The 15727-nt window shown below is 40.4% G+C and overlaps 2 protein-coding genes across 28 annotated transcripts in view; both read right to left on the reverse strand.

The window, feature by feature from the left end:
* The window catches only part of ADSL (adenylosuccinate lyase), a 30310-nt gene extending 17081 nt beyond the window's left edge, over positions 1 to 13229 (reverse strand). The window contains exon 1 of the mRNA XM_064420171.1: positions 13113 to 13229. The gene's annotated coding sequence lies outside the window, so the exon portion shown is untranslated. The remainder of the gene's footprint in view (positions 1 to 13112) is intronic.
* Positions 98 to 15727, reverse strand: part of TNRC6B (trinucleotide repeat containing adaptor 6B) — a 133675-nt gene continuing 118045 nt past the window's right edge. For 25 of the 27 annotated variants that reach the window (XM_064420143.1, XM_064420133.1, XM_064420142.1 and 22 more), the window contains 2 exons: positions 13779 to 13918; positions 98 to 13297 (listed from right to left, as the gene is read on the reverse strand). In XM_064420143.1, coding sequence (XP_064276213.1) covers positions 12907 to 13297; positions 13779 to 13918 — 531 coding nt within the window. In that variant the 3' untranslated portion in view covers positions 98 to 12906. The remainder of the gene's footprint in view (positions 13298 to 13778; positions 13919 to 15727) is intronic. The other 2 variants (XM_064420149.1, XM_064420134.1) reach the window with 2 other exon arrangements.

Here is a 15727-nt window from a genome sequence, read left to right on the forward strand (position 1 = left end):
TTTGTTTGTTTTTTTTCTTTTTTTTTCCTTTTTTTTTCTAAATCCAGCATGAGAAATACAGTACCTGCTATGGCAAAAATACACATAAAATGCAACATTTCAGCTTATTTGTACATTAGTAGAGTTTAAACATTTTATTGGTTTTTTTTTTCTTTTTAAGTGAACCAGTGATCTTAAGTACCACTATACTAAAAGTAAAATAAAAATATAGAAAAGGAGGAAAAGGGGGCAGCCAGCCTTACAAGAGCACCTTCTAAAGTGCTGAGTTTCTGTGTCCATGGAAAACCCTTAGGAAGTTCAAACATTTCTGAGAATATGGGATGGAAATTAAGATGAAACCTGCATATGCAAGACATTGCGTCATCTCCTCTACATTCTCCCCATTTGTCCTGTAATTTTCCTTACTGCACACTACAGAAAGAGGGGAGAAACCAGAACTACGGTAAGAGTTTAGTAAAGGAAGCCATTTCAAGTATAAGAAAAAAAATAAACACTTACAGGTAACTTGCAAATAGCATCAATATACACACAGCCACTATTTTTATTATTACAATGTCTGCTTCTGGGGGACAGTGTTTCAGGCAAGAGGACTTTAGCTGTACCTTCCTGTTACCTATTTATGTGCAAAGTAGAAAAGCTGCCTTTTCTAATCCAGCCATATTGGACATCAATGATTTTCTATTCAGCCACCTCATCCCTCCATTCCACACGGAGAGAAGAAGGGGGCATCACCTTACCAAGAAGACTAGATGAAATGAATCTGTTTCTCCATTCCTCTTCCAGACACACCCTTCTCCTATTACTTGTTTGCAATGAAGAGAAACTCCCGATGCCCACCAGTAGCCAGTTTCCTGAACAGGTAGAAGGCATTTACCTTTGTAAACATAATCCCTTATGTTTGTGGAACTCAAAGCAGCATTTCACATCTCCAGCTGAGCAGTGGAGATGAAAATAGATCAGAACGCTCCCCTGTCACTGCTCTTCCTCCTCCCCTTTTCTCTTCCGCACCCAGGAAGATTACATTTGGTTACTTTTGTTAGAAGATGGGTGTTTTTTTGGTTCTTTGAGGACAATACTTAACATTTAGTTAAAAGTAAACATTACAGAATTACCTTAAGCAGATTTATACTGCTGTTTGTTCTGCTTTCTAGATGAGAAAGAAAAAGCACTACGCATCAGATGTTCTGCAGGCTTTAGAGCAGATGTGGCAGAAAACCAAGATACCTCTGTGTGTAAATCCCACAGGTGCACTTGCATCACTTCAGCTTCTTTCTCTGCAGAATCACTGTATACACTTCACCTTGATTACTGGCAGAGATGGAGAGGGGTGGCATAGGGCAACAGTGGAGAGATGCTCCTAAGGCCACGGGGAGCAACAGAGGACAGAGAGGACCAGGGAGTGTCAGACAGAAAGGTTTCAGGTACAGAAACCATGTTCTTGACATTTCAAACGCCAAATTCCAAGAGGCATGGGCTCATATGCACATCCCTGAGACGCACATCCAAGAAAGAAGAAACAGGGACCAAGTGATTAAGAGGGGAGCAAGTCGCAGAGGTTCCCTGACGGCTGTGGGATTTACCCAATGAAGACCTCATCCCCCACCACCCTCCCAGAGACTTTCTGGGAGAGTTGTAAGGCATAAACACAAGCAGCATCTACTATCATTCCCTCTGTTCCTACGTTCTACTGGCAGGTGATGGCTTCTATATATTGTGGACAAGAAGAGACACTGCATTTGAAGTGTGACTGGTAACACACTGAAATTAACTCAGGGAAGGACACAGGAAGCTACTCTGCCCTTCCTCCCTGGAGCAGCAGCATAAAGTGGCCAGGTTCTTCATCTTACAGTCCCTCTCTGGAACTACACACCACCACCTCCCCTTCCTGATGGCAGGAAAAGATGTGTCTACTTGAAAGATGACATTACCAAAACTGCCTTTTAATGGCAGGGAGAAGTACACAAACTTTTTCTGATTTGGTGGTCTGGTGAAAGAAGCAGCAAGCTCAAAGTACTTCAATGTTGAAGCTTACCTAAAAGTACTGGAGACATGTGACCTGCAGCAACACTGGCATAACTATATAAAGAAGAGAAGAAGAAGAAGATGGAAACAGGCATAAAGACTGAAGAGTATGAGTAACTGAATCTCTATCAACTTCTATCATTTATGATCTGAGTGTCTAATGGATTCAATAATTAAAAAAAAATCAAAAGGGTTATCTCCCTCCACACAAGCAAACAATGTAAATAGAACTAGCGATCTTGCTGTGAAAACCTCATAATACTTCTATCATGCTTTTTTCTTTAAAGCACTTAACAAACATTACTAGTTGATCCTCACAAAACCCCTGTGAGGTAGGTAAGTATTATTAACAACCCCGCTTTACAGGTGAAAAAAGAAAGGCAAAGTAGTTAAATGACTTGCCCAAGGCAAGGGAAGAGTAATGGCCAATGTTAAAATTCAGGAGTTTCAGGCTTCCCAAACCTATACTCAAAACCACTAGTTCAAATATCTTTTTACAAAGGAGATAACAGATGGAAATAAAAGCCCATCAAGTTTAGAAGAAAACCTAAGATTCAGAAGGTTACACCAGAAGGGAAAATGTACCACGAGGTATTTTTGTGAATGAGTTTAAGCTTCTGATTTTTTTTGTTTTTTGTTTTTTTTTTTTTTAAAAGGCATTCTGACAGAGTGGAACCCTGATAAGATCACATCTGCAAGGCACGCACAGATGCGAGAGTGATCATCAAGTCTGTTACTTATTACAGTACTGTGAATGTCAACAAAAATAAAACTGCTGCATGAAAACACTGAATACAGGCAGGATAATCTCTCAGTTTATGATATTATACCCAAGATAATGCCAGTACCATGGTTCACCATGGACAAAGGAAAAAGTCAAGTCAAAAGGTCCCTATTATAATGATGGAGAGAGCAGTGAGATCTACATTTTTTCTGAGGAGACTCTTCCTGGAAGCTCAGCAAGCTTCAAGGAATGCACATAATTCACAATGATTACATTTTGGAGATGTGAGGAAGTAAATCCTTTTTAATGACCATTATGATGCCACCTTTTAATAAAAATGGGATAGCTCCTTTCAAATAGAGGGGACCTGGTATACGTATCAGTCTACTTTCCCTAAAATTTCACATACTGTCACCATTAGTGCTAAGTCACTGGTAGCAACACCAGACAACAAAACAACAGTAGCTGCTGCTGTTGAAAATACACAGTCCTCATAGCTTGGCTTTGATCAGCACTAGAAAAAAGTCCTGTCTCCACCATCCTGCCCACAGCTGCTCTGTCACTGTATGAAGAGTACTAGAAACAGCAGCAAAGAAAATGCTAGGGATAAGGAAGCATGGATATCAAGGACTAGCCTAATCCAACTCTCCTGGAAGAGCACAAGGACTGCTGAAATGGAAAACAAGTAGTAAATCAAAAAAACCCAGTGCCTGTGGCAGTGGGTTTCCTGAGCTTAACAAGGGCCAGAGCACAGGAGCTGGTAGATATTCTCCAGGTAGACCAGGTGTCCCATTCACCCTTCAGGCCCTGGGTTAACACTGTGTGGCTGAATTCACCCTGTGACAGGCTGAGAGCTGATTTTGTTTTTGCAGCCAACATTGGTTATTCAAACCTCTGCCCAGTTATCCATTGGCCAGCTTCTGACAAAAGAAGGAATTGATAAGAACCTTTCTTAATTCAAAGTTATCACTTCCCCACTTCCCCAAACTATAATGGATATGCCATGGACACAGAAACTCCCAAACAGTTTAGCAAAGTATCTTTGTCCCCTACACCCCCTTTGCAGAATGCATAGTTTACAATTCACTTACAAAATAAAGAAGCAATGCTGACCACATATGGGACCTTTTTTTTTTTTTGAAAAAAGAACAAACAACCTCTTCTTAAGTTCAGTATCAAAATTCACATTTGCATAATAATACATTTCAAGGCCATTAGAGAGGAATGAGAGCGAAGCAAAGAAAACTGCAGAGTCTCTCCTCTCTTTGTCTTCCTGAATAGAGCTGAGGGATCCCACTGGAGTTTCTTTTCAGGGTGGGAATTACAAAGCGCTACAACAACAGCTCTTGATCTCGTACACCTCATGTTTTGGGTGGGACGAAGAGGTGAATTATTAGGGAAAAAAAAAAAACAAATGGAAGGAGACACTGCAGATTCCCATGTTTAGCTACAAACAGCTTTTTGAAGAAACAAAAAATTACTTCAGATTTTTTTTCCTTTTAAACACTTCTACCTTACCATTTCAAAAACTTTTTTTTTTTTCTTCTTGTGTAATACCCTGTTCATTTAAATGGCAACGTTAAGTGTGCTGGAAGTTGAAGGGTTGAAAAAAAATTCCTGTTTTGCTTATCAGGACACGGGCAGAGAGGGTAAAAGTGTGCCTGCACCCACTATTTAACAGAAGCTACAAAACATCATCTTCTCTACATGTATAAATTTGTCCCAAACATCACTGTGTTCAAATTCTCCAGTGCTTACAAAAAACCAAAGCAACACACACTCACACTCATGCATACAAACAAAGAGAAGCCACGTAATACATATACAAACTCAACCTGCAACGCAGACTAGCCTAAAACTATCAACAGCTTCTGTGTGCATCACAAGACATCCCTTCGCACCCCCCACCCCAATCTCTACCACATATGAATACGTATTGTGCAGTGTAGAGACCAGCCAATGATGCTGCTTGTCAAAAGGGACCAGTGGGCTGCAATCTCAATGTCTGACCTCTTGAAAGAATAAATTGACCCTTGTCTCCCCTCCAGCCCAAGCGGTCTCCTCAATTAGACAGTCACTATACTCACAAAGGCACATTCATAAATACCACATTTAACTTACTGCTTGTAAAAACATAGGAGGAAACGTTAAGCGCTTATACCCCGACCCATTCCTACTGACCCAGAAAGAAGTATCACAATAACATATCACTTGGTGAGACCTTACTCCACCTTTAGAAGGTACATATTAAAGAAGTCTTCAAACACCTCTTTTAAATTTTTTTTGCATAAATGAATGCTTTTTTTGTTTGTTTTTGGCTTACATATTTTGGAATACAGCACACTCACTATAAAGCTCTGTTGTAAGGCTACCCCCTTAAGTAAGGCTGTTCTACCTTGGCTTGCATTTTCACTTCATTTTGCTTCTTTTCCGCATGTCCCCAAAACAAAACAAAAAAACCCACACAGCGCCTTAGATAGAAAGGGTAAGCCAGATCTGGCAGGGAGAGGGATGGGAAAGAAAGCACATAATATCATAACCATGTCACTAAAATAGCTATCCTAACAAGCTGTGCAACCTCAACAGAAACTGACGAAGAAAATGATCACTTATGGTTGGTTGTGTTTCATCTGAAACAGGAGGAGCTTCCACCTTGTCTCAATTAATAAAAACAAACATAAAAAATGAGGAAGTTAGTTCTGCAAAGGTAACAACACACACTAACAGCCAAGAAGAGGCATTCAGTGCTCAAGGGAACATTGCTTGCTGAACACGGCCTCCTTGTATTGCGCACTCCGGTCTCCTCCCCTCTGCCCACCACAGTCAACAATGTTTGCTGCTAAAATACTTCAATACTTAACGCTGGCTGGCACAATGCATTCTTCCCTTTTTTTGTTCTTTTTCTTTTTCCCTGGAGTGCTCTGTATTACCTTACAGAAAGGCTGTCAGAATCAAATCAAAAAAACTCTCTTTCTCACTACAGAATTTACAGGAACCCTAACACTGCTGAATATCGCCAGTCCCAACTATCACACAAACAGGGCAAAAATGGCTCTTTTGCAGAGGGCACTTGATTTGCTAGAAGCTTGCTAGGACTCTGGGAGACTTCTAGAGAAAAGCTTTCCTGCATAGCTCGATGAAAAGCAATGCGCAGGCAAACAGTTAATGCAGATGTTGTCTGCTGCGCGCTACAGATGAAACTGCATCTATTGTGGCCTGACAAGTTTTAAGAGTAGGCTCCAACCCACCAGGAGCTTTTTGTAGCACAGATGAAACCTTAAATCACTTTTCATACAAGGATCAGAAGCTACAGTTACTACATCACAAAGTTTAAGGTCACGTAACACCACAAAATAGAGCGCTATAATTTTAAACAGGATCCTGACTCAATTTTGACAGCAATGTAGACAGACGCTTAAAGTCTACTGTAGGCAAAGCTCTGCTTGGTGAGTCACTACAAAATGGACCTGTTTCCTATTATCTACTGCAAGGGAACTTTGGTAAAATTCAGCAACACTGGTATTTACAGTGATGGGACACTTATGCAGAACATTGTGGAGGACACGGACTAGGCACAGCTGCTAAAAATCTCCAGTTTGGCTCCTGTCATTCAGTCCAACCAACAGGTCTACTACAGCCTAACAGTTGCTTTGTGGTTTAGGTTTGGATGTGAATTCAGGACAACAGGGAGTACCAACTCTGTCTACACTGGGAAACTTCACATATTTCTCCCCATTACTGTTACCATCCTTCTGCCACAGGTGGAAGCCTAGTACTGGAGATAAAGGGGAAGAAAGAGTCTGGGTTTTACATATCTGTATTTTGATCACAGTGGGAATGACCATATCATCTAACAGTATCAGTTCCTAAAACTGCAAAGCAGTGGCAAATAAACAACAGAACTGAAATGATATCGTGTGCAAAATCAATTTAGACAAACCAACAGATTCCGTGTATGTTGCTTCAGATTCAGGACCAAAGTTGCACATCAACAGCATTTGTTTATTGTTTTGGTTTTTTTTTAAAATTAATTTCGATGTAGTTGTCTTGGTATTACTTTCCTGCCCACAAAGCATGCATGCATATTTACAATTAAGAAAGCTGCTTCTGTTAAGGGAACTTTACATCTTTAGGACAAAAAACAACCCTACCTTCTACTCAATCTGGGCTATTACCCTGAGATGTTAACCAGCCTCCACAAAACCTGCATTTCAATCCATTTGAGAACCTAGATACTAAGGTCACATGATTTACAGTGAAGGCATTATATGCAACACACACTGGAAACACAACAGGTCCTCATCTGCTATGTTAACCCTGATCCAGCTCATTCCATTGACCAGGCTTTTCAAATTTGGGTACCTCAGATATACAAACAGTGCTCCTCTAAAAAGTCAATAGGAAAACAATATGCACAAACAAAACAAGAAACTTAAGAGCTACATCTTAATAATGAAGCAAAAAACCCAACCTAACCAAAATTTCCCCCAAAAAAACTACAGTACTATTTGGATGCACTATTAGGACACAGTGGAAGATGTGGCAGCATTTTTAAGGAGAAAAAAATAGGACAAAAGTTCTAAGGAATAAATGCTTAGAAATTTAATGGTAAAAATAGAAAAAGAGGCCAACTTAATAAAAATTTTTAATGGTTATTTAATCATTGAGGTGGCAATCCCACCCAGCTTTTTGAAAACAACCTGTCTATATTGCAAAGGTAAAAACATACTTGGCTTAACATTCTTACTCATTACAAAAGCCACTTAATGTGAAGCACAAAAAAAAATATATAAGAAAAACCTGACACCCTGTGATTGTAAAAAAACCCCAAACCAATAAAAACCCCACTCTCAAGACTGCCAGGCAAGTGTCCAGGTAGAAACTTAAAAACACTGGGAGAAGATGGTAAGTATTCCAAAGCAAATGTCAGAAGTCTAAACACAGGTTTTCTGAGCTGTATGACACTTTGTTTTGCTTGCTAGACTCTGTTGTCACTGCTAAGACAAAATCCTCAAATGGAGCAAAGAATTATCAAACAGATTAGAAACTCTCAGCTTTATACACTGCAAGATAGGGCAAGCAAAGGGGCTGGATTTTTATCTGGAAAGAGATGCCTTTAGTCTATTCCAAGCTGTGCTTTCCCCAGCCTCTTCTCCCTACCTTGCCAACATGTTTAAACAACATGCTGCCAATGACTCCCTCCTGGCAACAGTTTTGTAAAAGCCCAGAAATACCCTAACATCAATTCCTGCTGACTTTTCGCTGTTAGGAGCTCAAATGGTAGCAGAACTATTACAGCATTAAGCAATGGGTGTCCCCAGCAGGTGAGTCTGATTAGTACAATCCTCAGACAGCACTTGTAATGGTTGGGAGTGACTAATCCACACAGATCTGTCAACTGTAGCTGGAATATAGATGAATGTTACTTTGACAATGTAGAGAAAACTGTCACTGAGGAGACAGTCACTAACACTTACAGGATGCACATTCAGGGAACGAGGAGCAGACTGTTGTACTACAATAGGTTTGGACCCAGCAGACTGCTGAAACTTCAGACTGTCAACCCTTCAGCAGTCAGTCACAATCCACTTCCAAGTGAATGTCAAGTCTGTCAGCTTTTTTGACTAAATGCTATGGTTTCTTCTCTTTTAGGACACTGCTAATTTGATAAAACACAGCTTCTGGCAAAGCACTCAAATTCTCTCATTAAAAAAACCCCAATAAAATAAAATAAAATAGAATCCTAAACTTTCTAAGTAAACCCTCCTTCTACTGGCCCACGACAGGATTTTTGAAGCACATTATTATTACTACTGATGCATTATTTTCAACAGACTCACATGCACACGCAGCACAACATGAAAACACTGGGCAGCTGCTATGAGAAAGACAGAATTTGGCATCTGATTTCTTTTATTAATAATAACAACAACAACAACTTATCTCAATTACTATTAAGTAACTCATTGCACGACTTGCTCACGCGGCATGCTCTTCTTCCCTTAAGATTGGGCACATCTATTTCCACGGAGTGGCTACACTGCCTCACTCTGCCTCGTCTTCCCTCCCCTCCCCTACTGTAGGGCATGTGGGTGCATGTAACAAGGCACTAGCGCGGTTTTTGTGGTTTGAGCCGAGCCGTTTCAGGCAGAGTAAGCCCCTGACCCCGAGAGCTGGGAGGCGGACCTTGGCCATCCCAACACCGAACTCTTAAGTTCAAGACTGTAAGCCCTGACAGCCAGCAGCAACAGGGTGAACAGAGGAGTTTAACAGCTTTTTTTTCCCTCATATAAAATGAAACAGAAAGACTGGGAGGTGGGGTGGATGAAGAAAAGCAAGCAGCAAATCTCCAAGTGGGGAATTGAACTGACCAAGTAGCTGAAAACAGGGAAGTTGATTTCCAATGTACATTTTGTGGAGTTTTTCCATATTCTTTTTTTTCTGTACTGAAAAAGGCAGGTTAATAGAACTACTTCATTACTGAGTATTCTGTCAGCACTGGTTTTCTTTAGCACTGCTCAGAAGTGGTTCAAAGAAGCACCATCGTGTATTTCCTGCTCATCGTCCTAACCAAGGATTCTTTCAGTTAAACTCTACTGCATTTTAATAAGGTTTATACTTTCACTCTGCTTCAAAAAGGTGCTTGGAAGAATATTTTAATTTCAGTCGAGAGGGAATAGTAGGTTTCCATTCACACACTTCTCTTCTCCATGCAACTGCACACGTCTGCATGAGTAACAAAGCACAATAAATGATAACCCTTCTCCCACAAATTGTCTAAGATTGCAATGAATTCCTGTTGCTGATATTGAGAAGCTTTCTTAATGTATCTTAATTTAGAAAGTCTTTAAAATTCTTGATCCCTTGCTTGACAGTAACATTTGGAGATTTTTTCTTTTTTTCTTTTTCTTTTTATTTTTTTTTTTAGCATTTTTATTTTAAAGTAAAAACTTTCAAACATTTTGAAGATTCAGGAACTTGTAAAAGTTTATCAACAAGAAACAGCCATCTATCTAGGATAAGGTTAAATAAACCATCTTCAAAAAACTGGCTTCCTACCCTAGAATTCCTGAGAATGCTTGCAAATTTAAAGCAGGAAAATAAAATGTTAAAATAAAAACAAAAACACTGTTAAATGCTCCCAGAGTTAGTCTTCATCTAAAATATATATATGCACTTTTTGGTCTTTTTTTTTTTTTTGTACATTTAAATTTTTTCCCTTTAAGCTTACAATGGAAGAACAATTTAGCTTTTCTTTTTAAATATTTGAAATCCCTCATTATGTCTTGTAAACAAGAGGGGCTCTAGCACCCGGCTTTCACCGTAGTATCGCAATGAAGTCAACTAGCCCAAAGTGCAGGAAAAGGGACCTTAGGGCAGGTTGGGAGAGAGAAGTGAGGGTGGAACACAGCAATGAACCAGCATGTATAGCAAATCATGTGACAGAACAGACACTGGCTTGCTCAGGCCAAAGGTGCTTCACTAGGAAGTACTGCTGGCACAGGACTTTTAAGAACCTGCTCTGCATGTCCGAGCGTGCTTGGTCTTTGAGCAGAAACAAGGCTGTACATATGCCTGAATGTGGGGGTTATAGCCAGCTAGCAGGAGCTGAAAGAGAGCATTTTGTTTCTTTGTGCATGGTGGGATAGATGGAGGAGACATGACAGGAAAGTATTTTCCAAAGGGGCCAGAGTATGCTGCATACTCCAGTTTGCTAAACAAATACAAACCTACTCATACTTTTTTACCACATAACGCTTTGCATACAAATCTACAGGCATGTGTATATGCAGCATTTCCCTCAGTCAGTCTTTCTTGTGACATTGGGGCTTACATAGAAAGGGCAAATTAAATTAAACAGCCATGTAATTCCCTAGCCCTTCCCTCCCACCCCCAGCACACAGGCATACACACATGCACACACACACACACGCGTGCACCAACCTCCCCCCATGACTTGCATCTGTTTTTGCTTCTGCCCACCAAACCCATGAGTTAAATGCATGAAACATGGTCATATCCTTCAATGAAAAGGCTGAAGAAACAGACTCCCCTATCTGCCCCCCTCTGCCAGGTGATAAAGCACTGCTCCTTCTGAGGGCTGGAATGGACAGGTATGTGCTGGTACAGAAGGTCGGCACTTTGTTAGACAGTGTAACAGCTGGACAATGCTGCATGGAAGTCCTAGCACTTATGGAAAAAGTACCGGCATCTCTCTTCCCTCTTCTCCCGACCCCACCCCCACAAAAAGCTTCCTGCTTTGTGTCAAGGGATGTTCCTTCAAGTCTGCTACAATTCTTTTCACAACAACAGGTCTTAAAAGTTTTGTTCCCAGCGCACACATGCACGCACACACTGGCTATCACTGTGGATTATAGGTCACCCCTATCCTGCCCAGAGTATTACTACACTGATGCTAAAAAACCCCAAACCTTTCCTTAAATACAGAAATTAAAAAGCAACAGTACAGAAAAAAGTAAAAACAAAAAACAAAAAGGTGCAATACTTCTTTAAAAAAAAAAGTCTTTGCTAGTTATATACCTCCCTAAGCAAAACCACGTACACAGGAAAAAACACAACACAGAGAAACAAAAGGAAACCTTTGAAGTACACACTGGTTTAAGAACATTCGTAAGTAAACGTTTCTGTCAGTGATGGTCTGGCGCTGTAATGACACCAAGGCCTGGCACAGGTAACGCTCACCATGAAGGACGCAGGAAGGAGTTAGCTGCATGTGCTTTCAGGAGATGAGGCAGGCTGGCCGGCACTTTGCTGACACCATTTAGATTTTTGTCAGTTTTAATAGAAGCAGTAAATCAACTAAAAGGCTAATTTGGTTGGGCTGGATTTTCAAGTTTTTGATGGATTCCTCTAGAATGAGTACAGGTGCTTATTTTGGTTTGGGGGAGAAAAGAAACGCTTTTTCTTAAAGGTACTGAAGCTTGCAAGAGACCGAAAAAGAACATTTGTCTATCTGCACAAAAAATGGCAATATCTTCTTTCCTCCTCTCTTCCCCTTGTTGGAAGAAATAAATGGCTTGCATTATATAACAAACACTCTAGGGTTCATTCAGTACAAAAAACCCACATGCAGACACAAATAAAGATACTGTTACTCAAAAGACAATATTGTTTCCCCTCTCACCAAATCCTTTGGATATGGCAGTGTTCTGCTCTACCACAGGGTTAGAACAAGGGCTAGGAAGCAACTACCCACTCTGTATGATCTGCAGATTTGAGATAGCACCCTGCTAAAACGAATTTAAAAAAACCTACTGGCAAATTTTAATCCAGCCCAACTGGATTCCGCTTCAGCCACAGGGACTCCACCATGCCTGTCTTGCTTTCAGAATCAAGACATGCAGATGGCCGGCCAGCCCGGAGACCATCAGCAATGCAGCGTTTCAAGATTATATATATAGAGAAAAAAATGCACACACACAAACATGTGCACACGCACTCACACAGAAACAAGCACACGTGGGCAGTTACATGTGCCAGAACACACTGGTACTTATCAACCAGCCAATCACAAAGTGTTGGTTTTTTTGTTTTGTTTGTTTTTTCTGTTTTGTTTTTTTTTGTGGGTTTTTAATTTTTAATTTTTTTTCTAGGTTTTTTTTGTTTTTATTTTTGTTTTTAAAGTGAGGCTCCGTCAAGTCTTTCCCTCCCCCCCTTATTCTTTTGAACCCCTTCCCAACCCCAACCCAACATGGTAGACCTAAGGACGGAAACACACCCAGTGCAAACAAAGTTAAAAAGCTATTTTTTCAGTATATATGTTTCTTAGCAACAACTTCCGTATAACATGAAAAAGTGAAAAACTAGAAACTAATTTTTTTAATTTTTTCTGTTTAAATTTAAATGGTATGTGTACTTGCTTCACATTGTCTTTCTAAGTTGGCGTTCACGATTCAAGTATTTCAAGAGTGATATGTTCTCTTTTTGGATTCATATTCCAAACGAAAAAACTGAAGTTATATAAGGGAGGCAACTATGTGCTCAGACAGTCTGTCAATGACCCACCTTTTTTTCTTTCTCCGTTTTCTTTTTTCCTTTTATAAATGTATTTATTGCAAGTTGAAAAAAACGAAAAAGGTCAAGTTAGTGCTGCTGCTGTTCCAAAAAAGGTCACGAGGTCAGAGTTGAAAGTTCTAAGTTCAGATTGAATCCGACCCTCCTCCCAGAAGGTCTCCAGGTAGTAAGGGAGCAGGGCTGCCCATTCGGTGTGGATCCTCTACGCTTGGGACCCCCCACAAGCTTGAAGAATAGTTTGGGGGCCCCCACAAAGAAGCGCCAGTGAGATCACCCCCACTGCTGCCGCCGCCGCCACCACTGCTCCACTGCCCAAGCCCTGTTGACCCACCAAAGAGATTCAAAGCAGGTCCAACTGGATCTGTCTGGTTCTGTCCTGTCTCCAGGGATTGCCAGCCCGCTGCAGGTGCACTCGGGGTTGCTGCAGGTGTAGGGGGCTGAGCTTGTGCCAAAAAGCGACTAACCTCTTCATCTGTGGCAAACTCAGCCAGGATGGTAGTGTTTCCCAACACACACCTAAAGGGCAAGGTACACAGAAGAAAAAAACATAGTTAGAGCTAAAGGTAAGGGCAAGGGATTCAGAAAGCACAGGAACAACACTAATAGGTGCCCAAACCAAAGGAGGTATCAGCTACATTGCTACAATGGAGTGGACATGGAAAACTTCAGCTGTTTTTGACAGTGACACTCACTCAAAACAAAAGAACAAACAAAACAAAAACACTCCAACTCCCTTGTTCCAACTTTCAGTTGTGCCTGAACAAAATCTTAATAAATTTAAACTAAGGTTCTGAACATTAACACCAAGAGCAATACAAGTTCCTATACCATGTAGGTAAATGCACCTATACTAATTTTCAAACAAAACAGATGAAGAACAGGTTAAAAGCCTTTGGAATTCAGGAGACCAGTAAAATTCAAAAACTTTCACTGAGTTGAGGGGCTTACACCACCAATCCCACACCCTTAAAGATTTTTGTCTCAAAAGCTTGCTTACATGTGCAGTGCAGTCTGGGCCTTGGCCGCCTCCTGTTTGGTGTTGTATCGGATGAGGGCGGTGCCCTGGGTCAGGTTCAGATGGAATGTCAGCAGTGGGCCATGCTGCATGCAGATCGTCCTCAAGGTTGACCCATCAATCTGAGGAAGAACAGCCAGGATGAAACAGATGCTTGTAATTATTTCTCCAAACATACTTTAATCCTGACTTTGTCACAGTAACTGAAAAATATGCTGCTCTCAGAAAGAAAAACAGATGAAAGCAGTGGGAAGAAAGCAAAGGTGACAGAAGCTGATTTTCAAACAGGAACTGGTATGCCTTGACTTCTCAGTTACATGAAGTTTGGTTTAGTATGGAATAACCTAAATTATCTTTCTTGTTCATCTACAGCTTGAGTCCAGTCTTCCCTCTTTCACTGAGTTTCTTACATTGTCACTGTCCTCACGCTGACAGCTTTTCTAATAATTTTCCAGTAATGATACACAACTTGTACTTCTCACCATCTTCAGTCATCAGAATTTCTACCAAAGGAACCAGAATGTCTTAGTCTCCAGCTCTCTGATTTCAGCAGAATGTATATAAACTACTTTTTAAAAGGTTTTTGCAAAACTGGAAATATCTCTACAATGAAATTTTTGAAAATTTATTTTGGTGCTTCTTTGTCTTTGTGGTTTATGAAACAGTGACACAAAGGGTCAGTGATTTTGCTGCCGAACCCACCAATGTTCATTCCATCTTGAACTAATGTTTTCACAGCAGTTGTTGCCTATATTCCTTCTGCAGCAGTAACAGCTTGTTACTTACCTCCAGTAACAGCTGTTCTCCCAGGTGTTCTGTACAGACAGATTCTATTCCTGGTGTGTCACAGCAACATGGACATACGAATGGGATCCGTATGTGCAAATACTTAAGGAAGTGCTACTTTCTTCCTTCTTTCCCCCCTATTTTATAATACAGCTTCAAATGAGGGAAAAGGAAGTTGTGTGGTGGTACAAATATGGTCAAGGTTAAAACAGAGAACCTTGAAATGAACATACTGTTCTTTCCAAGCCTAACCATTCTATGAGTCTATGAATCCATCTGAACCTTTACACTTCTCTCGCGAGTGTACTGATCCACAATAAAGAGAGAATCCGCAAGGAGACAGTTATGATCTGTTTCTCTTTCCTACTAACTTAAAACGCCTCCAAAATATATTCTTCTTCCACTAAATAATTCCTAAAGCAGCACTGAAGTATTTTACACAAGCCAGACTTAGAACTGTGCTTTTTGCTCACACCACTTCTTCCTTCGCATCAAGGTAAACAGTCTTTTTTTACAGAAGGAGCACAGCTCGCCATTTTGGGTGATCTGCTGGAGACCTCAGCTCTTCCTTTCACATCAACCCTTTTTTGCAGACTGAGGAAACAAGGTAAATTATCTGGCAGAACAGGGGACTCTCTGTCTAGACCTCAGGGTACTGCTGATAACCATATAAGCTGCTCCTAGGTCTTGAATATTAACTGGGAATGCTGAAAGCAGGATCTCCACAGAATTCATTCTGAATGGCAGCAAGCTTTGAGAATACTTGCAGAAATAACCTAACTACACTGGTTTTGGCAGGAGCGCTGGAAAAATTCTGTGGTTTTACTATGGAAACACTAAAGTGAAAACTGGCAGTTACATCGACTTTCTTATTGACAACATCCCAAAGAACAGCTATAAACCATGCCACGTTATAGTCATGAAATTTACCCTCACTTCTAAGAAAAATCTTTCTGCTCAATTATTTTTTGTAACTCTGAAGTCAAGAAATGTTTTAACAGTCACATAGCAAAACCTGAACATCTAAAAATTACCTGAAGAGATTACAATAGAAAAAACAGTCAGATTGCAGCTCAGTTTAGTAGAAACATGTTACATATGGTGACAAATCTGATTTTGTCAGATTTTGTTCAAAAAGAAACAAC

This window comes from Passer domesticus, chromosome 5 (assembly GCF_036417665.1).
Source record: "Passer domesticus isolate bPasDom1 chromosome 5, bPasDom1.hap1, whole genome shotgun sequence".
NCBI classification, from domain to species: Eukaryota; Metazoa; Chordata; class Aves; order Passeriformes; family Passeridae; genus Passer; species Passer domesticus.